General features: G+C 41.5%; 1 protein-coding gene across 7 annotated transcripts in view; it reads left to right on the forward strand.

Annotated features, from left to right (window-relative positions):
* FOCAD (focadhesin) overlaps nt 1-25,298 on the forward strand; it is a 310,969-nt gene that overhangs the window by 253,709 nt on the left and 31,962 nt on the right. For all 7 annotated transcript variants that reach the window (XR_010407633.1, XM_064579209.1, XM_064579206.1 and 4 more), the window contains 7 exons: nt 2,548-2,695; nt 4,620-4,739; nt 6,559-6,681; nt 7,148-7,225; nt 7,904-7,975; nt 9,940-10,042; nt 11,964-12,044. Coding sequence is in view for 6 of the 7 variants with exons in the window: in XM_064579209.1 (XP_064435279.1) it covers nt 2,548-2,695; nt 4,620-4,739; nt 6,559-6,681; nt 7,148-7,225; nt 7,904-7,975; nt 9,940-10,042; nt 11,964-12,044 (725 nt within the window). In the remaining variant the exon portion in view is untranslated. The remainder of the gene's footprint in view (nt 1-2,547; nt 2,696-4,619; nt 4,740-6,558; nt 6,682-7,147; nt 7,226-7,903; nt 7,976-9,939; nt 10,043-11,963; nt 12,045-25,298) is intronic.

Below are 25,298 nucleotides of genomic sequence, written 5' to 3' on the forward strand. Positions count from 1 at the left end.
AGAAAGATAAACCCCGATACTTAAAGTGAGCTTTGGGAGGTACCCTTTTTCCACCTGAAATCTGACACTCCTCTTTCTTAAATTAGTCTGGCAAGAAATGGGAATTGAGTTTTCTTGATTGAATCTTGGATAATATATTCAGTGTATTTACCACTGGTAAATTTTGCCTCCAACTGAATGTAAGAATCCAGTCTTGTTTTTGTTGTTGTTTTTCTTGTAGATCTTCTCTCCACTTTAGACTCTCTTGGAACCCTGCATTGGGTCAGTTCTTCAGCATTCAATATTGATTGAACTCTGTCCCTGTCAAAGTGGTATACTAGGTGCCACAGATAATGTGGTGAGGGAAAATCAGAAAATGTACCCACCCTCGTGGAGCTTGCAGACTAGTGAAGGACATGGGCAGAAATCAAACAGTCCTTCAAAAAATCCTCATCAGAATTGATAATTAAGGGGTGCCTGGGTGACTCAGTTGGTTAAGCACCTGCCTTCGGCTCAGGTCATGATCCCAGGGTCCTGGGATCGAGCCCCGTGTCTGGCTCTCCACTTGAAGAGCTTCTCCCTCTCCCTCTGCTCCTCCCCACCTTGCTCATACTCTCTCTCTCTCTCAAATAAATAAATAAAATCTTTTTTAAAAAAAATTATAATTAAAATTGTCTGAATTAAATTAGTGTGGGGTGTTATGGGAGAGTCCCAAAGAGGTTCCCTGCTGGGCCAGGGAAGGTGTCCCTAAGGAAGTAACATTTGAAATCTTAATCGAAAGTAGCAGTTAAATAGTCAAGAGGGAGCAAAAGTCAAATTTTTCAAAGTATTAATCACATTTTGTCTAGCCATATCTTTGGTTCTAATTTTGTCAAATTTTTATATGCACCAGTATGGAAAGAGCCAAAAAAAAAAAAAAAAACCAAAAAACCCCACACAAAAAAACAACCACACAAAAAACTTCCCTGTGGATTCTAAATGGAAACAAAGACTTTAAATCCATACTAATGAAGAGCGCCTTTCCTCCTTCAGAAATGTGATTTGTCTCAAAAGCATGCAGTGTTCAGATGTTAGATGCTGATTTAACTGGTTGGAAATGCATTATGCTAGTTGAGCTTGTTGTTAAGTTCCTGTAAGCTGTAACAGCAGTTCTGCCTGGCTAATGATGGATTATTACTGCAGTAGCTTCTTTACAAAGGCTTTCCTAATGCCAGATAGTTATGCAATGGAACCTAGAAAAACATGTTCGAGATACGGTGCCTTCTCATAGACATTTCATCAGGGCATCCCTACGGGGCCCTGAGAAGGGCCTGGGGCTTGGCAGATGGAGCAGAAGGCTGGGAATCCAAAGCCTCCGTCTCCTGGCCATGCTCTGCTGGAAACTCTCCATATGACCTTGAACAAATCCTGTAGCCTCTCTGTCCTTTTGGGGGTCTCTTTTCCGTTGTGGATGCTTCATTTGCAAGAGGTGTTTGAGGGAAGGAACTAACATGTTCAGGAAACGATGTGAAGGTTCTTGACGCCAGCCGAGGAGATAGATACTATATACGAGCAAAATGACATAACCTACGGGCTTTGAAATATGTTATTGGAGAAATGCCCTGGAATGGCAGTCTTCAGCGGCAGATATCATGGCAGGCAAGCCAAACCAGAGTCGGGATGATTTCTGAAAACAACTCAGCATTTCCTCAATTCAAAACACAACAATGATGACAAAAACTTTTTTTTTTTTTTTTTAGGTAGCAAATCACCCTACAGCTGCATTATCTTATCATAGTAACTAGAAGTTTTCTGGGAGAACAATTTTTTCTTTAAATGGATATGTATTCTTTCCCAAGAATTGGGACACAAAGCCTAAGATTCCAATTGAATTGTCACATGGGGTAACTTTTGACAAGCCTGTCATTTGTCCATTTTCTCTTCTGACCCAGTGGTACTCAGAGGGATCAGAGGGGAGAAGAGGATTAATGTCATTGTGCACAGACAAATACACAGTTTCTTTAAGAAATTCCACTTGTGGAAGTTGACTAGGAAACACGAAGCACTTAGCAGTACCTCATCATCGTGCCTTGCGACGTATCCCCCCAGTCATTAGTCAGATGTCCTCAGCTCATATTCTGAAATGGAGTCTTTTCTCTCATGCAGTTTGTCATAGCGCCGTCCACATGCGGACATGGGGGGATGGTGCGGAGGACCACAGAACTTCTCTAAGTGCAGGGATGGAGCTGGTTGAACTTGACTTTTTATTCATCCTCCTACCTCACATGGAGTTTAACTCATATCTGTTTCATATTTTCGTTTGTTCTTCTCCAGTGGGTCCACAGCACTAACATGGGCCATAGACCCCGGTTTTGATAGAAAGTTTTCCACTCAAGGGCAGGGGGGAGGTAGGCAGTGGGTGTACCTGTGATGGTTCATGGGGCACACTTATATACCAGGCAGCAGACTGAGAATGCAGCCATCTCATCTCAGGTCCAAGAGCAGTGTAAACTCCCATGAAAAGTGAAGAGCGTTGACATGGATTTCTGGTGATTTTAATGCCTGATTTTTTTTTTTTTTTTCATCAAGCACGGGCTGTATATTGGGCGTTGGACTTGTTCTGTCCCTCATGAGCCACAGCAGCCAAACAGAGTCTCGAGTTCACGTGGCAGCATCGCTTCGGAAGCTCTCGACGTACCTAGATGACAGTGGGAGCCAAAGCAGAACATTTCAGGAGGTAGGAGCAGGGAGTTATGGCTTTCTTCCCTTTGTTGTCTTTTGTTTTCCTGTGGCCACTTACTTTCTATTTCTCATATTTTGGTAACCCTGAAATTAAATTCTTCCTCAGTTTCAACTGGGATAAGGAGAAAAATCTGAGTGGCAAACCACCAACATTAGATCATAAGGTTTTCAGACTGTGCAGCTGTTTAAATAAATTCAGACTTAAATGTGGCCTATAAGATAAGAGCCTTTAGTGAATGCAAAAACCCAAGCCGGCATCGCTAGAAGGCACTTTCTAAGAAGAGCTGCGATTTCCGGAGCAAGGTTCAATGGAGATTTTTAGAATTATGCTCGAGCCAAATGTAACTTTAAAAGATGGCCAGGAATAAGCTTAAGAAACTGTGGATCGAAAAAGGCATTTGATTTTTTTTTCTTTTCTTTTTTTTTTAATGTCAGCTAGCATGAAAAATCATTGAGGAAATTCCCTTTACCACACTTAATGAAAAGATTTTTCTGTTACGGTGCAAAAATACGCAGAATTGCAGTTCATGGGACACAGCTCTTGTGTGTCGACCGCGTTCAGAGTGGACTTCTGAGGTGTGTGTGTGTGTCTGCCCAGGTGAAGCTGCACGGCCTGGGCCCTGTCTTTGGGAGCACCCGGGGGTGACCTTTTGGCCTGGCCAGATTCCCTGTCTCATTAGAGCAGATTCTCTTTTCTCTGGGCCAGCCCACGAGCTATTGATGAGTACATAATGGCTACTCTGTCCCCCGCTCAGCCCCTCTGCTTTCAGCTATAGGACTTGTTGAATCGGTGAATTTCTCTGGGGCACAGAGGGTTGAAGTTTTGTTCTAATACATGCACCACATTTCCATTTTTAAAGGAGTTGCAGAGCACAGTTGAAAAGGACGCATCTTTTTAAGCAAAGGGAGAAAATTTTGCCACCAAGGGGCAGTTTGATTAATAAACGAAAGCAAGGTTTTTAGAGCCTGATGCTTCGGTCTGCCTTGATGTTTTGATTTATAAGGCCTCGAGCAGGCAGTTTGGTTTTTTTCCTCCCCTCTGATGTTTTATTATCCAATTTCAAACTTAGAAACAGCTTCCTTTCTGCATGCCGTATCGACTAGGGTTGGGAGTTGAACATTTCCACTTTGCCTGAACAGCATCTTTGTGAAGGAGGGCTTCGGGAGGAAAACGTGAGGTAGCGGTAAGGGGATGGTTAACCAGGATTTGCAAAAATTGAGGCTCAAGTAGACTGAGTGACTTGCCTGAAGTTTCTTAGCCTGTCAGTGGTCGACGTGGGACATACACCTGCGTGGGCCGTCTTGACTCCCAGCCTTCTCTTTTATTTATAATTTGTTCGTTTATTCATTTATTCATCTAGTCATTTATTAAATTAGCACACCAGTGCTCTGAGGTAAGGAATATTACCTCTATTTTACACAATTTATGCGACTCTAAAACCCATACGCCTGGCCGCTCTGCCCCACTCCTTCTAGGAGGGAATCTGAAGGCAGCCATGCGTCGCATCTTTGAATTTCTTCTCCGGCTTGGCCTTGGATCAGAGCACATGGCTATTAGTAGCATTCACTGGGGATGAAAATCTAGCCTCTGCTGTCGATAGATCCAGTGTCTGACGTGAGATGGTGAGGGAACTTGCTGATTTTGAGTCTAAAGACCTGGGTTTGAATCTCGCTTCGGTCACTGGCAAGCTATATGTAGTTGGACCTCAGCATCCCTACCTGTAAAGTGGGAATTCTGACCTGCATCTCATACCATCGTTAGGACACGTCGGGCAGCGAAACACTGCCTGGTCTGTGGTAGGCGTACTTGAATCCAGTCCTTATCCCGGAGAGAAGTTGGACAGAACACTGGTGTCCACTAAATCGTGTTCTTTCGTTTTCCCTCACGAAGAAACATCTCCTGTTGTCTCTTCTTCTAGGTCCTGGCCTATACCCTCAGCTGCGTGTGTACCTCAGCGTTCAGTACTGGGATCATTGAGGCTGCAGAGGCTGAAGATATCATGAACAAGCTTCTGATGTTGGTAGAAAACAACCAACAGGTTGGAATGCGCGCCCTGATTACTCCTCTCTTTGGGTCTCATGTTGCTGCTGAGTCCTAATTTTGACTGACTCTGATTAGACTATTATCAGAATGTTTTCGTGCCCAGAACTGAGGAACTTCTTTTTTTTTTTTTTTTTAAAGATTTTTATTTATTTATTTGACAGAAAGAGGCACAGCGAGAGAGGGAACACAAGCAGGAGGAGTGGGAGAGGGAGAAGCGGGCTTCCCGCAGAGCAGGGACCCCGATGCGGGGCTCGATCCCAGGACCCTGGGATCATGACCTGAGCCGAAGGCAGCCGCTTAACGACTGAGCCACCCAGGCGCCCCTTTTTTAAGATTTTTTAAAAATTTACTTGAGAGAGAGTGAGTGCACAAGTGGGTGGGGGGAGGGGCAGAGGGAGAGGGAGAAACAGACTCTCCCCACTGAGCAGGGAGCCTGAATGCGGGGCTCGATCCCACCACCCTGACATTATGACCTGAGGCAAAGGCAGACACTTAACCAGCTGAGCCACCGAGGCACCTCCAGAACTGAAGAACTTCTAACTTTCCTCACTACTCTAGCCAATGGTCACAGATGTCTTTTTTCTCTTCTTATACTCTATCTTGTGTAGGTACTTCTTTTTCTTTGTCAGAGGGAGTATAAAAGGCTTTTCTCTCTCTCCATCTCTATTTATAAAACTTTCAAGCATGTGGCTAGGGAATGTAAGGCTAGTGATAACAATTTGTAAAGATATGAATACTTAATGGACTCTGATAAGGCCAAACCTCAGCAAATTCAAAGCAGAGAATCTCTGTGACTGAATATGCATGGGACAATTTAAATACCTATAAGTTATATCAAATACCTTTAAAGTGTTCCCTCTGAAATATTATTCAGCCTTAAAAAGGAAGGAAATTCAGACACATGTGACAACATGGATGAATGTTGAGGACATGACACTAAGTGAAACAGACCAATCACAAAAAGACAAATACTGTATGATTCTATTGATATGAGGTACTTGGAGTAGTCAAAAGCTTAGAGACAGAGAGTAGAAAGGTGGTTGCCAGGGGCTTGGGGAGGGGGGAATGGGGAGTTATTGTTTAAGGGGTATAAGGTTCGAATTTGCAAGGTGAGAGAGTCCTGGAGATGGATGGTGGTGATGGTTGAACAGTATGAATGTACTTAATGCCACTGAAAAGTAGTAAAGATGGTAAATTGTATGTTATGTATATTTTACAACAATTAATGAAAAATATGTTCCCTCTGATTACACATGTTATAAAATTGCCCCGTCTGTATTTTTTTTAGATTTCTCCAAAGTCTCAGTATTGGCCATGGTGGATTATTGCAGGTTATTAGCTAATATTGTATTGTATTGTTACTATTTTATGGATCTATGAGTGCTCTCTTAAATTTGGAATAGGTTTTGCAACACCAAGATGTGGGAGTTTGCATATACTGTGCTCATTATGGGACTTCTCCTCTTGTTTGGGAGTTGACTAGGCTTGTGTGATCTACCTCAGTATTTTCACCCTAATTCCTTCTGAAAATTTGGATCGTTTGAATCAAGTCTTGTAGTGGTCCAGTATTATTTTCCTAAAATAAAGCATTCACTGCAGCTGAATTCCTTACAGTTAGACTGCAGTTTCTGTTGCAAACCGAAGTCTTGATTTTTTAAAAAAATCTGCAAATCGCCGATTTTCAGATGGTGAAAGAACCTGTCAGTAGGAAAGGGAGCCCCTCGAAGTGCTTAGATGCTTTCTATAAAATTCTGTGCCATCTGTGCTATTCTTCTTCTTTTTCCTTACCCTTTGTTTTTATTCATTTATAACAGACTTCAGGTTTTGCCCTGGCGTTAGGAAACCTAGTTCATGGTTTGTCTCTGTGCGGACATGGAAAAGCTGAGGACTTGGGCCACAGACTGCTCCCCGCCTGGATCAGAATTGTTCTAGCACAGGTAGGAGGTCAAGTCCTAGCATGTGATTTTATATTTTATAAAGGAAAAAAGAGCAACTTTATTGGACCATTTATAGGTGCTGCTAAGATACATAGCCAAACAATAAAAGAATAGGCAATTTCAAACGAAAGAGATGCAGGAACTTTCAATCCCTTGTAAATGATACATCCTGTCAACCATTATAGCTTTTTTTAAAAAGCACAGGCTACTTTCTCAGTGTTTTAATTTTCCAACAGTGCTGTGGTTTTGAAAAATACAGAACAGCAAGAAGCCACCTCTGATCAAGTAACTTCAACCTATTACCGTATTCAAGTCAGCTGCCAGTTTTGGGTCCGTGATGCGGGTTATGTTGACCCTACAAATGTAGTACCATCTCGACCAGTGTTTCTCTAGGATATAATACGTTTTATAGGGTTCAAACCCCAGGACTATTTGCCTCTTGACATACCTGATGCTTTGTTTTCAGGGCACTCCTACAATGCTCTGTTTGGCAGCGCTTCACGGCATGGTGGCCTTGGTAGGCTCTGAAGGGGATGTAACGCAGGTAAAAAACAAACAAACAGATGAACAAAACACGAAGGGAAGAAATCTAAATGTGTGCCTAACCACAGCAAGAGAATACCCAGTATCTCAGTGTGCTAAGGACAGAATACATGCTCGTAGTAGTAACGGTTATACTGGGTTTTCAATGCCTTGATACACAGAAAATTGCTCTTAGTGGAGAATTCATTTTTAGAGATTTGTTCCTTCTTTTATTTGGTTCGTAAGAATTAAACTTAGTCAGCCTGCGTACTTCCCACAACGTTCCCTGCCTGAGAAAAGTGACTGAATTGTACGAAATGTCAAAAGTTATCCCTAAGAAACTCCGTTTTGTATCTGTCATGTTTAAGTTTATATCTAGGTAGTTATTCTTTCACTTTTAAATGTTTTCCACGGTGGACATATGTATGTTTCAGTTTACAAGTAATGCTAGGGAGCGCCTGTGTTCATACAGTGAAGGTCTATTCAATGAGTGCTTCTTGCGGCACTGACCGATGTTAGGAAATCAGTGATAAATACAGCATGGACCCTGCCCTCAAGGAGCCCACAGCTTTTGTTTCTGAAATGTAAGGACGTAATGGTAAATGATACCATAGCTTAGAAGATGATAGCTCATCCACTGGGAATATCATTATTTACTTTTTGAGGATGTTGGGGTGGATATTTCTTCTTTTTCTTTCAGCTGAAGTCAGAAGCTATCCAGTCCTCTCATTTTCAAGCCAGACTTAATGAAGTCATTAAAACTGTAACTCAGGTGAGAAGAGGAATTTAAAACCCTTGGATGGGGAAACAGATAATTACCCCCCCCCTTTTTTTTTGAGAGAGAGAAAGAGAGTGAGAGAGAATGCATGTGGGTGTGAGCACATAGAGGGGCAGCCGGAGAGGGAGAGAGAGAAAATCTTAAGCAGGCTCCACGCCCAGTGCAGAGCCTGATGTGGGGCTCGATCTCATGACCTTGAGATCATGACCTGAGCTGAAACCAAGAGGCGGACACTTAACCAACCAACTGAGCCACCCAGGTGCCCCTCAGCTACTTCCTTTTACTGCCTTTCTCTTTCATGATACAAACAGTTTTACTTGGAAAATGAGGAGATCTCTGGTTATTCACATTGAGTCTAAGCAGCACTTGAGAGTAGCTTATGGCCCCACATTCACTGACAAACACGCACTTCCTCTGGAAAAAAAAAAGCTGGCCTTTTCGAGTTAACTTAAGTTGGCTTGGTTTCCTTTAAAAATGAAACTCTGACCCTGTCCTGGCCTCAGGACAAAGTAAAATGGAAGGTGATCAAAGGGCAGGATAGATATCTAAGAATGGTTGAGAAGCACCAAGTCAGATGTCACTGATAAAAGTATTTGGGTTAATTATTATCAGCATTCTTGGCTAGAGAGTAAGTATGTTCATCTGCTGAGGAATGATTATATATTTTAAGATTTTATTTATAAAAATTTATTAGTTTCATTGCATCAACCGTGAAAGCACAAAATGAAAAAAGTTGAAAAAATATCATTGGTGGTCCTCACAACTTGAAGCAAGTGTTAGTAATAATTGGTCTTCTTTCTTTTTTTTTTTTTTAAAGATTTTATTTATTTATCTGAGAGAGAGAGAATGGGAGACAGAGAGCATGAGAGGGGGAGGGTCAGAGGGAGAAGCAGACTCCCCGCTGAGCAGGGAGCCTGATGTGGGACTCGATCCCGGGACTCCAGGATCAGGACCTGAGCTGAAGGCAGTCGCTTAACCAACTGAGCCACCCAGGCGCCCCGGTCTTATTTCTTTTCAAGTACTCTTATTTTCTTTGCACGATTGGTATTCTTACTATATATAGAACTTTGTAGATAGTCTTTTAACTTAGTCTTTTCATTTAGCATACTTTTTTCCTTCTTGTAAATACAGCTGATTATTACACCTACCACATATATAAGTTTTAATAATTCATGCTTTGAAAAGCAACCATAAATCTCTGAACAGAAGAAACTCTTTTGCATGTATGAATGTGATTCTCAGAAAAATAATTATACCAAAACTTAAGTGGCTATAACTTGGGGGATAAAAATCTATAAATGAAAAGTTATTTAAGAAAATCCTTATTATGAGTGATAAAGCAGTAATAGAACATTACTTAAAGAAGAGAACAAAATAATATCTCCTTCCATTTTTAGAGGTATTTTATTCTTAAATAACACCTTGTTTTTACTTTTTGGATTTTTTTCCCCTTTTTATTTTTTTAATTTATTTATTTGTCAGAGAGAGAGAGAGAGAGAGAGAAAGCATAGCAGGGGAAGCAGCAGGCAGAGGGAGAAGCAGGCTCCCCGCTGAGCAAGGAGCCCGACGCGGGGCTCGATCCCAGGACCCTGGGATCATGACCTGAGCCGAAGGCAGACGCTTAACCGACTGAGCCACCCAGGCGTCCCTTTTCTCCCTTTTTTAAAAAAATTCCTTTGAGACCAGTCAGACTCCGTGAAACCTGAGACAACCGGTACTACCTTCTGTCATGATTGATTGATTGATACATTCATTCATTTCTTCAGCAATAATTGTTGATCACCTGTGTGTCCAGGGTTTAGTATATTAGACACTTGATATTACGTCTTGTCAGAGAACTTGTCATTACCAGACAAGCCACCACCTCATAAAAGATAAATGACTTTCTCTGAGTGACCTTTTATTAAATGGAGTGTGGATCTTGCCTGATCATTGAACTGTTACACTTTAATCCATAGGTCATCAGTGTGTCTGGCGTGATTGGTCTTCAGTCAAATGCTCTCTGGCTTCTAGGACATCTTCACCTATCTACTCTGTCCTCAAGTCAGAGTAGAACCTCTGGTAAGATCGGAGTCTTAGAACACTGGGGCTGGAGGAGGGCTTGCTGACTGGGGGCCGTGTACTTGGTTGAGAGCATTAATCTTTGTAGCTGCCTTAAGTGGTGGGTGTTACCATCTCTCTTTTATGTTAGAAGAAGAGGGGCTGTTCGGGAGCTTCCTGACTTGCCCAAATACCATCTCTCTTTTATATCAGAAGAGGGGCTGTGGAGAGCTTTCTGACTTGCCCAGGGTCACATGTCCACCAGCAAGTGGTGCACACACAGTTGAACTCACCTCTGTCACCTCTTTTCATTCTTCCTCCCTGCCTCACTCAGAGAGCAGATTAGACAGTCTAACCCCATATTTCACAAATGAAGACAGTGAGGCTTAGAAAGATTACATGACTTACATGTGGAGTTTAGTGACAAATCCAGAAAGTAGGAACAGGTCCTTCAAGCTCGGAAGAGAGTTCTTTTTATTTTCCTAGATGGAATTACAGTTTGTATAATACTCCTATTTCATTAAAAGTCTCTTCCTCCAAGACTGGGTTTCTCCGGGCCCGTGCTTTTAAGAAAATAATGGGGTACATACATTTAAAGATATGCACATACTTGGCGTTGAAATTAAAATCCCACGTCTTTAACATAACAAGGCCTTTTCTATTTCCACATTTTTGATAAAAAACAAAAAATATTTGCAATTCCCACATGCTTAATTTAAGCTTGTACTTGGAGATTTTCTGCAGAAGGCATCACTGTAATACACTGGGACCTGAATCTGCTCCTTGATCTTTATAGAATTTTGACCCACTGGCTCTCTTGGACCCAGGCCAGAGAGGTTTTTTTACCAAAGATTTCTCATTAAAACCTAGTTTCGCTGATCCCCTGACAGGTAGTGCAGGGACAGCATCACCCTGAACACGTAGCACTATAATTCCTGTTCCCCTCACTTTCAGTCACTCCTTAGCTAGAGAAATAGGACATTGTTCCGCAGCATTCCCAACATAATGAACTTGAGACAACTGGAAGCTGTCATGTTAAAATGGGAACAGGCGGGAGGGGGGAAACAACCCACCAAACTTAGTCATGGTGGAAACCTTAAGTAATGCTAGTTGGGAAGGGCAGCGCACTCCTAAGGTCCTGGTAAAATAGCAAGTTGATCATTATGCTCTGGGTTACACGGTCCGGCCCACATGCACTCAAGTCGGGTGGTCGTGAACCATCTCACCCAGGTTCGTTGGGACACAGAGCTTGTATGTGTGGAAAAGTATAGCTCCTCGTTTCTGTTGGAATTTTCCAGTTGAGCCATTGTTGCAGTAAAAAGCATGTCCTGAAGCAATCCTGGGGGGACTGGGAGGAAAAGAATCTAGGAAACTCCCCAGATTCGCCTTGCCTCTGTGTCGCTTGCCTCAGTGTTCCAGGTCAGCAGCTGGGGCTGGTGGTTTGGACATGCTGCTCACTGAGAGGTCCCCGCCTTCGGAAGTAACAGGCCGGCTGCTGTTATTACTGCTTGTTGCATTTCCCTGGATCATAGATCTGATTCAGGATGTCCTCAAGTCATCCCTAGAATGGTGGTCTCAGCCTAGAGGCCAGCAGGCTCCTTGCAGACACCGAGGGTCGCTGGACTGGAGCTTATTGATGTGACAGGGTGGAAAGGACTTTTTTTTTTTTACCCGCTTCAGTAAAGTTTCCATCCCCTGTGATTTTGCAGTCTCTGCTAGGTTTACCACCATTTTAGCTTTGCTTGCATAGCCTAAGTGGTTACTTCAAGGCCAGTCACTTAATCTAATAGAATTAGATGCCACCACAGAGTATTGTGCTGAGATGAATGGCATAAACATCTCCGCTTTGTCTCTAGGTTGATGTGGCAGCGTGAGATCATTATCTTGCCTTCATCAGTCCCGCCAGGTTCCCGGCTAATTTGATCGTTCTTTGCCTTCACAGTTCCCACCGACTACAGCTATCTGCCCGAGAGCAGTTTTATTAGAGCGGCCGTGGGCTTCTTCGTTACAGGAGGGAAAAAAGGCAAGTGAGCACATTCCTTGAATTTCACCATTCTTCCTGCGATTTAGGTTTGTGTGCCCCAAGCTTGCTTCTGTAGGATTAAACCATAATCAATTTGAAGGAGTAACTGTTTCCTTCTGCTAGCCCATCTTTGCAACAGAAATGACCACGAGGCCAATGACCATAAGTGGTACATAAACATACACGCCGTGTCGTCTCTTGGAATCATTGTATTTGACCTTGGCGATTGGGGGTGGGCGTCAGGGGGATCTGTGAAGACCTTGATCTTTCATTTGACCTTTTTAAAAAGTATGAGCACACATTTCTTTTCTTGTCCATGTTGAGCGGGTGTGACCAGAAAAGAGAAAACACAGCTGGGATCTAACTTGGAAGTAAGTCTTCTCCCTGAACCTCGAATGATCGCTCTCTGTTGTTGGAATCACTGGCTGTTGTTCTTAATTTTAGCTTGTGTTCTTTTTCTCTGCAAACATTTGTCCGTGTGGGACTCTTTGTTGCTGCCACCACCCACATTAGACCACAAGCAACCTGAAGACAGAGATTGAATTGCCTTTCGGGTTTTTTTTGTTTTTTTAAGATTTTATTTTTTTATTTGACAGAGAGAGACACGAGAGGGGGACTACAAGCAGGGGGAGTGGGAGAGGGAGAAGCAGGCTTCCCGCTGAGTAGGGAGCCCGATGCGGGGCTCGATCCCAGGACCCTGGGATCATGACCTGAGCCGAAGGCAGCTGCTTAACGACTGAGCCACCCAGGCGCCCTGCCTTTTGTTTTTAACTGCAGTCCAAGAAATGCCATATAAGTCTTTAAATAAATGCTCTCTACTGATACACATCGACTCTTAAGAGATGTGAGGGCAAAATGTATCCTCCTTGAGAATTTCATAGCTCAGGACATAGTTTCATTCATAGAATATTCTTTCATTGATATTTGCTAGCTTCTTTCTTGCCTGGCCTGGTTAGATCCATCTGGGCAAATCCAGTGTCTGTATTATGATAAGACCATCCCAATTTTAGGGCGGGGGGGAGGTTTTTAAACATATTAAACTGAAGAAATCTGGAGGAAGCAGGTTTGATTAATGAAGGTCGTAAAAGAGTAAAATCTTACTGTTGGAAGGGACGTTAAAGGTCATGTCATCTGCAGCTTCCAGATTATAAACTAGTTTCAGAGTTTGGAGATGAATTCCTTTAGTTCCTAGAGTTCTCAAAACTGTAGTATTATTTTAGGGTCATGAGTTAGCATGACTGCTTTTACGTACCCTTAGTAAAAAATTGATATATACTTAATGTCGTTGTACGTAAAATATTTATATATAAACACGTAATATATTACCTGTAATATAGAATTGTTTATATTGTCATAAATTAAGTCTATTTAATAATAGTGTCATAATAGAGATATCTTCATTAGTAAGAAATTGAATACTTACTAAAGGAGCGTCTAAAATTTCCATAGCCAAGATAATCTTAGGAATATGTATTTTTGCTTTTTTTTTTAATTTGCTCATTGATACCTTACAAAAGTTTTAAATGACGCTAATTTGAGCTATTTCCGTGAGAAATAAAATAAAAATTCTTCAGACAAAATGAAAGATACTCTTTTTCTTTTCGAGGGAATAAAATGTAATGTTGACTCCCCAGGTCCCTATTTCTTGACAGACATGAATTTTCTCTGAATCCTGTGGGAAATTCTTGGTTAAACAGAACATTTTTATGATTACACAGTCATGGCACAACAGGAAATGTTCTGCTCTAAAATTGAAAAATCAGGTGAGGCTGGCCTCAGTGATGTTATTTGCAATCTCAACTGAAAGCTATTTTAAGACAGATAAATGAAGTATTAAAAATCCATATTACCAATCAGATTTTTGGCATTTTCAGGTTGTGGGAGAGGGCTGCCTTCTTGTCAGGTTTGCTGACTAGATTCAGAGGAAAATCTATTCAGTCTTACACATTACTAATGATGACCCCAAAGGAGTGGGGGCCGTGGGAGGCTGACCTCCGCCTCCAAAGCCCATTTACAAAAACAAAACCAGACCCTGCTCTGTGGGTCTAAATGGGATGGCCAAATGCGGAGGTGTGCATGCAAACGAGTGTTTTCTTCTTCGACATGCCCAGCTCATTTGAATTTTAATAACTCCCTTCTGAAGCAGCTTTTGAGTTTAAATGTCTGGATGTCACTCACTAGAGCCCAGTGGGGCAGCCGATAGGAAGGACGACGACGCTGGTGAGCTCTTTTGAGGAAGAAATGGCTTTAGAGAATAAAAATCATGCGTGGCAGAGGCAGGAGAGAGGAGACTTTAGGGGTGGTATGGCTTCGTTGCCTCTGTGTACTGTTTCATAACTCAGGAGAGGAAGAAAAATGTGATGAGTCCTCCCTGCTCCACGCTTACGCGGGGACGAGACAGGGCATCGTCGGGGTGAGCCAGTCAGATGTGAGATAGTGAACACATGACTCCGGTGTCTAATAATGCTTAGGGCTTTTCTCCCTTGGGTCCTCATTTTAATATTCGTATGATAGGACACACAAGATGTTCATAACGTCCATTCCTTCACACAGGCCTCCATTGGAAAACCCAACAGATGAAAACCTTTCTAGTTTTTAAAGACTTCAGTTAATAGTTTTGAATATAACTGGTTTTTGGCTCTGCCCCATGACATTCTCCTTCCATCCCTGATAACCATGACCTCTTCTGGAAGATGCCATCATCATCACCATCGCCATTATTTATTCCTGTGGACATTTCTTCACGATGCTAGGTTTTAAAATGTGCTCAGAATCTATTTCCGCCTATCGTGGAATTATTTTTTTCCCCTGAAGGAACCCTCAATTTTGACTCTTACTTTTGCTTCTTTTCTAGTCATTTATTCTTTTTTCTGATCTTTGTTTTTTCTCAGCCTCCTAGCCATATTCAGATTTCATCAAGATTATATCTATTTCTTTCATAAAACATTTAAAGTGGATTAAAAGTACTTAATACAAGTAATGGTTCATTTTTGGTGCTAACACCAGGTATTTCTACCTAATGATTTATGATTATTTTTCCTTATTCTGTTGCTGGGGAATGTGACTAGCTTTCTGAGCTTGTGTTTTTCTATTAAGCTTTAAAGTTCACAGTAAGAAGTATTATTTGAGGAAAGTATATTTAAATCCTTGTAATAAGGGCGCCTGGGTGGCTCAGTTGGTTAAGCGACTGCCTTCGGCTCAGGTCATGATCCTGGAGTCCCGGGATCGAGTCCCGCATCGGGCTCCCTGCTCGGCGGGGAGTCTGCTTCTCCCTCTGACCCTCCCCCCTCTCATGCTCTCTGTCTCTCATTGTCTCTCTCGCAAATAAATAAAATCTTAAAAAAAAAAAGAAATTTAAATCCTTGTAATAAAATCTTTATGAATAGCATCTCCTTCTTGATACAAATACATGGGTCAGTGATCTGTGTGCGTAAGTGCCAGACTCTTGTATAAACTAGGTAGCTATATTCTCAGTTGGTCGTTTTGGACTATTAGCATGAGATATATTTATTGATGAGTCTAGTCAAAGGAGCAGGATTAGTGAAGTCTGAGTGTAGAATAAACGATATGGGAAAGCTGTCCTATTTTTCTGGTGAAATTATGGAGTTGGTTGCCAAGATTGTGTTAAAGTATTTTAATTTAGTAATAGTTTACCTATACAAAGCTTTTGACAAGTATTATTAGAAATGAATACTTGTATATAACACCGAGTTCCCAAATGGTTTAAATCTCCTATAATCTCACCACCCACAGATAGCCACAATAGATATTCCAGCATAGACCCTTCTAGATGTGTGTGTGTTAGACGATATTGAATCATAAAATTTCTTTTATTTTCTTGCCTGATTTTTAGAAATTTAACAATTTTTCATGTAAATGGACATAATCACCACTCATCTCCTCCAAAGAAGAGGTTTGGGGGAAAGTACAAAAAGAATCTTTGCATCACTTTCTAGACATCTGTTAATGGGATATGTTTTGGGAGTCTTTGATTGCTGTTTCTGGTTGTAAATGAAAAATATTTGAAAGGAAAAAGGTCACCAATTATCCCATGACTTTTTAACTGCTATTATCATTTTTGAATTTTCTTTTTAATTTGTCACTTTTATGCACATGCAATTATTAATGTATTTCCAAGTATACACATACTTTGAGTCTTTTAACTTATTAATATTTCCCTACTTTTCATTATATCTCCATAGTTATCATTTTTAAATGACTATAGAATATTCCATCAAGTTGATGGATCACAACTAATTTAGCCATTTTTCTATTGTTCATTTAAAAAATTTCCATTATGGGGGCGCTTGAGTGGTTCAGTTGGTTAAGTGGCTGCCTTCGGCTCGGGTCATGATCCCAGGGTACTGGGATCGAGTTCCATGTCGGGCTCCCTGCTCAGCGAGGAACCTGCTTCTCCCTCTCCCTCTGTCTCCCGGCTTGTGCTCTCACTCTCTCTCTGTCAAATAAATAAAATATTTTTTTTAAAAAATTTCCATTACGGAGAACATCTTTATGCATGTAGCTTTTGCTTTTCTATATATAGGTTTCCTTAAGATACATTCTCAGCAATTTATTAGTGGGCAAGAGGATTTGGTGACTCTAGGGATGGCTTGGCCTCATTGTTCTTCAGAAGGATTGTACCAGGTTTGGGTACCTCAGCCCTGGATGCATATACGAAGAAGTATATCATAGAGGTAAAAGGCATGTGAGTCAGGCTGCCGGGGTTCACACCCCACTACCACCAAAGGCAGGCTATGTAATTTCAGACAAGCTGCTTAAGTCCCAAAGCCCCAGTTGCTTCTGTCAAGTAGAGAAAATAATTGAATCTTCTTTGTAGAGTTTTTTTTTTTAAAGATTCATTTGAGATACAGAGAGAGAGAGATAGATAGCATGAGCAGGGGGAGAGGCAGAGGGAGAGGGAGAAGCAGGCTCCCCACTGAGCCAGGAGCCCGATGTGGGGCTCGATCCCAGGACCCTGGGATCATGACCTGAGCTGAAGGCAGACGCTTAACCATCTGAGCCACCCAGGCGCCCCTTTAGTATGAGCTTATGAATCACTTTATGTAACAGCACTTAGAAAACAAAATAAGAAACCCTTTCTAGCTATCATATTATAAAGCAAACCAACATATAGATAAACAGATGATTACAATAAAAATCCGTCAGGACTAAAATGATACCTTAACACTGCTTTAATTTACATTTCGTTGCCAGAAGGAATGAACATTTTTGCATGTATTTACTATTCGAGAAGTTTATTTTTTTTTATTTTTTATTTTTATTTATTTATTTATTTTTTTAAGATTTTATTTATTTATTCATGAGAGACAGAGAGAGAGAGGCAGAGGGAGAAGCAGGCTCCCAAGGAGCAGGGAGCCCGATGCGGGACTTGATCCCAGGACGCCGGGATCATGACCTGAGCCGAAGGCAGACGCTTAACCATCTGAGCCACCCAGGCGCCCTCGAGAAGTTTATTTTTAAATTAAATTTTAGATCACTTCTTTTCAAAAATTCAACCCCCCCGCCCACCACCACTTTTGTTTTGAAGTAAGCTCTACACCCAAAGTGGGGCTGTGGGGCGAGATCAAGAGTTGCATGCTCCACTGACTGAGCCAGGCAGGCACCCCCAAAATTTGTACCTTTTTTCTCTTACTTTTTGTTTTGAAATAATTCCAAACTTATAAAAAAGTGAAAACAGCCAGAGAACCCTATTCAGGTTTCATTGACTGTCCAAATGGTGTCTTTAACAGAGAAAGAACTTAATCCAGAATGTTACACTGCGCTTACCCTGTCCTATCTCTTCAGTCTCCTTCAGTCTGGAACAGTTCCTCAGTCATTCATTATCTTTCAAGACTTGAACATGCTTTTTTGTTCTTTGTTTTGTTTTGTTTTGTTTTTTGTGGGGTTTTTTGTTTTTGTTTGTTTTGAGAGAGGGTGCTACGGTGGGGAGGGAGAGCAGAGGGAAAGAGAGAGAATCTTTTTTTTTTTAAGATTTATTTTTTTTATTTTAGAGGGAGAGAGAAGAGAGTGCAAGGGGGTGGGACAGAGGGAGAGAGAGTCAGAGAGATAGAGAGAGAGAGAGAATCCTCAAGCAGGAGCAGGGAGCCGGACGTGGAGCTTGATCCCAGGACCCTGAGATCATGACCTGAGCAGAAATCAGGAGTCAGACCTTCAACCGACTGAGCCACCCAGGTGCCCTGTGGGAAAGAGAGAATCTTAAGCAGGCTCCACACTCAGCATGGAGCCTGATGTGGGGCTTGATCTCACCACCCTGAGATCACGACCTGAGCAGAAATCGAGAGTTGGACACCTAACTGACTGAGCCACCCCAGGTGCCCCCAGACTTGAACATGTTTTAAGAAGCCAGTTATTTTATAGAACAGTTTTCTAGTTGGACTTGCCAGCTTGCCTGCTGTTGTTCATGTGGTAGGCAAGTCAGTCATCGTCGGCAGGACTAGCACAGATTGGGACGAGACCCCTCTTGTGGCATCCCACCAGGTGGCACATGGTATGTCTCTCCCTCCCCCAGTGATGTTAATTTTGATCTCTTTCTTGGCCAAGGTGATATCTTCCAGGCCTCTCCACTGTAAAGTTCTCTTTTCCCTTTATCATCAGTAAATATTCTGTGTGGAGGTATTTTGAGACTTCATGATTATCCAGTTTTGCAGCCTAAGTTTCGCCCATTAGTTTCAGTATCCATTAATGTTTTCTTGCCTGAATTGGTTATTACTATGATGATTCTTAAAGGTGATGATTCAAAAGGTGATTCTTCCGTTATTCTATTTACATTTCTCAGTAGGCATTCTATCGTACGGGAGAGCTGCCTTTTCCTTCCAAGCTCCCTCTCACGCTCTTCTGGTATGGACCACAAGAATTTTATTTCATTTAATTATTTGTTATTCAGTTATTCATTATTTCAACCTTCATATTGTTCCGTATTTGATCAGTGAGAACCTCTTTAAATTGGCTTTGTGTCCTTTTGACACAACCCCATCATTCTGTGAGTATGTTGTTTCCTTGTGGCCCAAGAAGATGTTCTAGGCTCATCTCGTATTATCCTCAGCTCTGTAACAGCCAGGTAGCTCAGGTTCCCTTTAGTGGGGAATGATACTTAGAAGCAAAGACCTGGGTACGAATTCTCCTTGTTCCTGGGGTGATCACTGCTCCCAGGCTCTTTCAGTGCACAGTTGTTAGGAGACAGACACACACACCCTCTCTCTCTCATGTCTATATTCATTTCTATATCTAGCTATATATATTGGAAGCCATGAATTTATACCAGTATCTCCAATTCCATTTCAACACCACAGGGTCCATTGTATTTTTCCCCTCTTTTCATATTTGTGAACTTTCTTCTCTGACCGGGAGAAACCCGGCTTCATTTTTCTCCATATATCTGCTCCTATGCGGAGTCCCTGTATTCGAACAGTCTGCTGTCCCCACTGGGCCACAGCCCTGCAGAAGCCGCCTGCCTCTCTCAGGTCCTGATCCTCGAGGGGCAGCAACCCTGCTTGGCAGCCTTCCTGGTGCGAAGGGGCCTGGGGATGTTTTTGTTCCCAATAATTCTGAATGTTGTTGAAGTACTTCTACAGAACATCCCACCAAGTCTCAGGATCTGACTGCCTCTTAGAATCTTCAACTGTTTCCAACTACCGTCTGGATTTTAGAGTAGATTCTGGCAGGGGGGCAAAGCATCTCCTCGTCTCCACAACCATACCATGTTGTCATTATCTCTACCTGGGTTTTCTAAGGAATTTGTCTAGAAAAATCCTAGTGACCCTTTCCATCTTGGTTTAAACATCCTTTCCTCAGTCAGTGTTTCGAGACGAGTTCGGATTTCTTATGTCACATTTTCCTATGTGTTTTTCATAGTACTTGACATAGGAGTAGTTATTCTCTTAATTATTTCTGGCTCTTTGTTTAAAGTCTGTCTTTCCCATTAGACTGTAATTTCCCCAATGGTAGAAAGAACATAGGTGTCTCATCCTAAATGCTTTGAGGACAGAGTACTTGGCATTTAATAGTTTTCAAATATTTATTGATCTACAGCTCTCTCTCTCTGTATATTAGATAATTCTGAGCTAAGTTGCTTCTAAACAATGCTGAAGAGGGAGAAAATAAAGACATGTCCACACTACGCGAGCAGCATGCTTGTGATGGGGAGTAGACATACCGCCGGCTGTCAGCCTACTGCTTGTTACCAGACTTTTACTGGAGGGGTTACACATGTGCATTGTGGCATTGAGATGTGATCCTCTGTGTAGCTAAAGTATGTGTGATAATGGGTCCTGTTGTAATGCATTATGTTCGGATATGCCATTTATATCAAGGTTCTTTGAGGCTGTCAACTGGATGAGAGATTTAAAGCAACTTTGTATCTGGATTTTAAAACATCTGGATCCTATTAACAAGTACTGTTAGGCCTTCTTAGTTCCAAAGCCATTGTCTATAAAGCATTCCAGTAGTGCTTTTTATCTAAGGCACTTGCTTGAAAGACAAAACACTGCAAGAAGGGAGCTAATCATTCCCGTTGCTTAGATTTGGATTCCTGTGTCCAGTGCTGAAGATCTCTGGGGAAGGAACCACGTGACTTCGTTCTCCCATTTGGGGGCTTCCTCTCTTTGCATCCCCCCCGCCCCCGCGCTCAACCACCACGTGCATGGAACTGCCAAGTATTTTCTCCATTCCTAACAGTTACTATAATTCCTTTCATTCCAGTTACTCAGTACTGATGCTCTGACCTTTTTTAAAGGGGGAAGATTTATTGTGTCATAGCGCTTACTTGATTTTCAGTCCTGTGTTCCCTGTTACAAGGTCTTGTTTCTGACACTTGTTTGTACATCAGGTCAATTCTAAAGAGTATAGAAGGAAGGTGCAAAGTGTATAGTAAAGTGCAGTTATGTATAGTGCAAGTTATTGGTACAAGAGCTTGTTGTGTAAGCAATAAAATGTGTGGTTTTGTGTGTGTGTGTGTGTGTGTGTGTGTGTGAGAAATGGTCATATTTTGCACTGGGTTCTGGTATTAGAGGACAGGGTGAATATCTTTCCTGATTCCCTAGATCCTCTGGAAACTGCAAGAATTCTGTAGTAAGTTCTATAGGAGGACCTGGAATAAAATTTTTGTAATTTCGAAAACACTTGATCTGAGAAACAAAAATTAAAGGAATCTGCTTATGAATTAATGATTTCCAATATAAAACTGGATTCATGCCCTTAATAGGAGAGAAAAGCAGTTCTATGCACAGATTTTCGTATACCGTCTGCCAGTTCATCAGGCCATTTCTGAGAATCACATGCCAAAATGACCCCAGAAATGCAGCTTAATTTTTCTGTGTGTGAAATCAGACTCTAACTTGCTGCCCACATGGTATAGGGAGAGTTGCCCCATGTGTGTAATCAGGATGGAGTTCTATGAATAACCAACAAGTTAATTCCTAGCACAGCATTTTAATTTTTAGCACACCTGATTTTTCCTTGTCCGTGTGTCTGTCCTCTCATGAGAATATAAGTTCCATTAGCAAAGGAACCTGTCTGTCTTGTTGAACACTATTGTTCGTGTTTGGAACAGTGCATGGTACCTACCAGATGGTGACTGAATGAATGAATTTTTTTTATGAATATGTTTACTTTCTTTGGTCACACATTCTTCTCTTTGTAATAGCAGTGGTAAATTCCCTGATAATACTTCCTGCACTCCTAGTATTACATCTTAAGATGGAATAGAAATAAAGCTTCAGTTTTTGGTAGCATAGCCTAGAAGGGTGGCAGATGTGTTGAGCTTTTAACATCTTCAAAAAGCAAAAAAGCGCTTGTTGGAGGGGAAACATCACTGGAAGGTACACTATTAGTTTTCCAAGTTGGCAGGGGCAAGGGTAAGGAGGTAGGTTAGTTGGTGACTAGCCTAAGAAAACATGCTGATTTGGGGGGTCACGATCCCAGGGTCCTAGGATCCAAGCCCGCTTTGGCTCCCTACTCAGGGGGGAGTCTGCTTCTCCCTCTGCCTCTGCCCCTTCTCCCACTCATGCTCTCTATCAAATAAATAAAATTTTAAAAAAAATTAAAAAGAAGAAAACATGCTGATTTTTGAGATGGCTCTAGTTAGAAATAAGAATGTAAAATATCAGGAAAGGCCTGGATGAGAAGTGTGGATTTACTCAGCGTCAATATATGAATGGGGAATCTGCTTCTCCCTCTGCCCCTCCCCCACTCGTGCTCTCCTTCTCTCTCTCTCTCTCTCTCTCTCTCTCTCTCTCTGAGAAGGAGAAGCAGACTCCCTGCTGAGCAGGAAGCCCAACATGGGGCTTGACCCCAGGACCCTGAGATTATGAACCAAGCCGAAAGCAGATGCTTAACCGACTGAGCCCCCCAGGCGCCCCTTGTTTTAACCATTTTAAAGTGGTCAGTGGCATTTAGTGGATTCACAGTGTTGTGCAACCATCACCACTATGTAGTTCCAGAATATTTTCAGCACCCCAAAAGGAAACCTTGTACCCATTGAGCAGGTGGTTCCCCATTTCCCCCCCAGCCCCTAGCAACCATAAATCTGCCTTCTGTCTCTGTGGATATGCCTGTTCTGTATGCTTTATTTAAATGAAATCGTACACTGTATGGCATTTTGTGACCAGCTTGTTTCACTTTGCATAATGTTTTCAGGGTTCACCCATGTTCTAGTAAGTATCAGAATTCCATTCCTCTTTCCAGCCAAGTAATAGTCCAGTGTGTGGATATACACTTTATTTATTCATTCATCAGTTGATGGACATTAGGGTTGTTTCTGCCTTTTGGCTATTATGAATAATGCTGCTATGAAGATTTGTGTACAAGTCTTTGTTTAAACACCTGTTTTCAGTTCTTTTGGACATATATGAGCAGAATTGCTGGGTCATATAGTAATCCTGTGTCATTTTTCAAGAAACTGCCAAACTGTTTTTCCATAGTGGCCGTACCATTTTATATTCCTACCAGCAATGTATGAGGGTTCCAATTTCTCTACATCCTTGCCAACACTTGTTCTTTTCCATTATTATTATTATTATTGTTATTATTAATTTGTTACTGTTGTTTAATCCTGTTGAGTGTGAAGTGCTATCATTTGGTTTTGATTTTACTTTCCCTAGTAGCTAACGGTGTTGAGCATCTTTTCAGGTACTTTTTGGCCATTTGTAGTATCTCTTCTTGGCAGAATTATCTGTTCAGGTGCTTGGACCATTTTAAAAATTAGATTGTCTTTTTGTTGTTGAGTTATAAGAGTTCTTTGTATATTCTGGATAGTAGACCCTTATCAGATATACAACTTGGAAATATTTTCTTATATTCTTAGTTTGTCTTTTCACTTTGTCAGTAATACCTTCGATGCACAGAAGTTTTTAACTTCGACAACTCCAATATGTCTAATTTTTTCTTTTGTTGCTCATGTTTTTGGCATCGTATCTAAGAATCCATTGCCAAATCAGAGTTCATGAAGATTTACCCCTATGTTTTCTTCTGTTTTATGATTTAATTCTTTTTGTTTATTTACTTTTTATTTTTTAAAGATTTTATTTATTTGACAGAGAGAGATAGCAGATAGCGAGAGCAGGAACACAAGCAGGGGGAGTGGGAGAGGGAGAAGCAGGCTTCCCGCCAAGCAGGGAGCCCGATGTGGGCCTCGATCCCAGGATCCTGGGATCATGAGCCAAGCTAAAGGCAGACTCTTAACGACTGAGCCACCCAGGCACCTCTAATTCTTTTTTTTTTTTTTTTTTTAAGATTTTATTTATTTATTTGACAGCAGGAGAGCACAAGCAGTGGGAGTGGCAGAGGGAGCGGGAGGAGCAGGCCCCCTGCCGAGCAGTGAACCCAATGCGGGGCTCAATCCCAGGACCCCGGGATCATGACCTGAGCTGAAGGCAGTCACTTAACCAACTGAGCCACCCAGGCATCCCTATGGTTTAATAGTTAGGTCCTTGATCTATTTTGAGTTAATTTTGGTATAACAGTATTGGGTTGGGGTCCTACTTCCTTATTTGCATGTGGATATCCAATTGTCCTGGGACCATTTGCTGAAAAGAATATTCTTTTCCCATTGAATGGTCTTAGCACTCTTGTCAAAAATCAGTTGATCAGGGGCACCTGGGTGGCTCATTTGGTTGGGCATCTGACTCTTGATTTGGATTCATGTCATGATCTCGGGGTCATGAGATAGAGCCCCGTACTGGGCTTTGTGCTCAGCACTGGGTCTGCTTGAGATTCTCTCTCTCTCTCTCTCTCTCTCTCTCTCTCCCCCCATCTCTTAAAAAAAAAATCAGTTGACTGTAAATGTATGGGTTTATTTTTGGCCTCTCAGTTTTATTTCATTTGTTTATATGTCTATTTTTGATTACTATAGCTCTGTAGTAAATTTTGAAAATGGCATGTATGAATTCTTCAGATTTTTCTTTTCCAAGATTGTTTTGGCTACCTGCAGCCCCTTACAATTCCATATGAATTTGAGAACCAGCTTTTCCATTTCTTGGGGGGGCGGGTAAAAGGCCATTGAAAAAAAAATTTTTTTTTAAAGATTTTATTTATTTGACAGAGACATAGCAAGAGAGGGAACACAAGCAGGGAGAGTAAGAGAAGCAGGCTTCCCATGGAGCAGGGAGCCCAATGCGGGGCTCGATCCCAGGATGCTGGGATCATGACCTGATCCGAAGGCAGACGCTCAACGACTGAGCCACCCGGATGCCCAGGCCATTGAAATTTTGATAGGGATTATGCCGAATCTATAGATAGCTTTGGATTGTGTTGTCATCTTTATGGTATTAAGTATTCCAATCCGTGAACATAAGATGTCTATTTATTTAGATCTTCAATTTCTTTCAGCAGTGTTTGTCCTTTTCAGTATATTATATGTCTCTTTCACCTGAGTTAAATGTATTCCCAGGTATTTTCTTCTTTTGAATACCACAGTGTGTGGAATTGTTTCCTAATTTCCTTTTCAGATTAATCATTGCTGGGATATAAAAACACATCTAAATTTTGTGTGTTCATCTTACACCCTGCAACTTCACTGAACTGTTTTTTTATATCTAGAATCATGTCATCTGCAAATAGAGGTAGTTTTACTTCTTTCCAATTTCAATTCCTTTTATTTCTTTTTCTTGCCTACTGGCTCTGGCTAGAATGTGCAATACAAAAGAGTGAAAAAGTGGGCATTCTTGTCTTGTTTTTTGTTGTAAAGGAAAAGCTTTTAGTCTTTTACCATTGAATATACTGTTCACTGTGGATTTTTTA

Source organism: Mirounga angustirostris, unplaced genomic scaffold (assembly GCF_029215605.1).
Source record: "Mirounga angustirostris isolate CCGP_5_RB_7025 unplaced genomic scaffold, mMirAng1.0.hap1 SCAF_15, whole genome shotgun sequence".
Lineage (NCBI taxonomy): Eukaryota > Metazoa > Chordata > Mammalia > Carnivora > Phocidae > Mirounga > Mirounga angustirostris.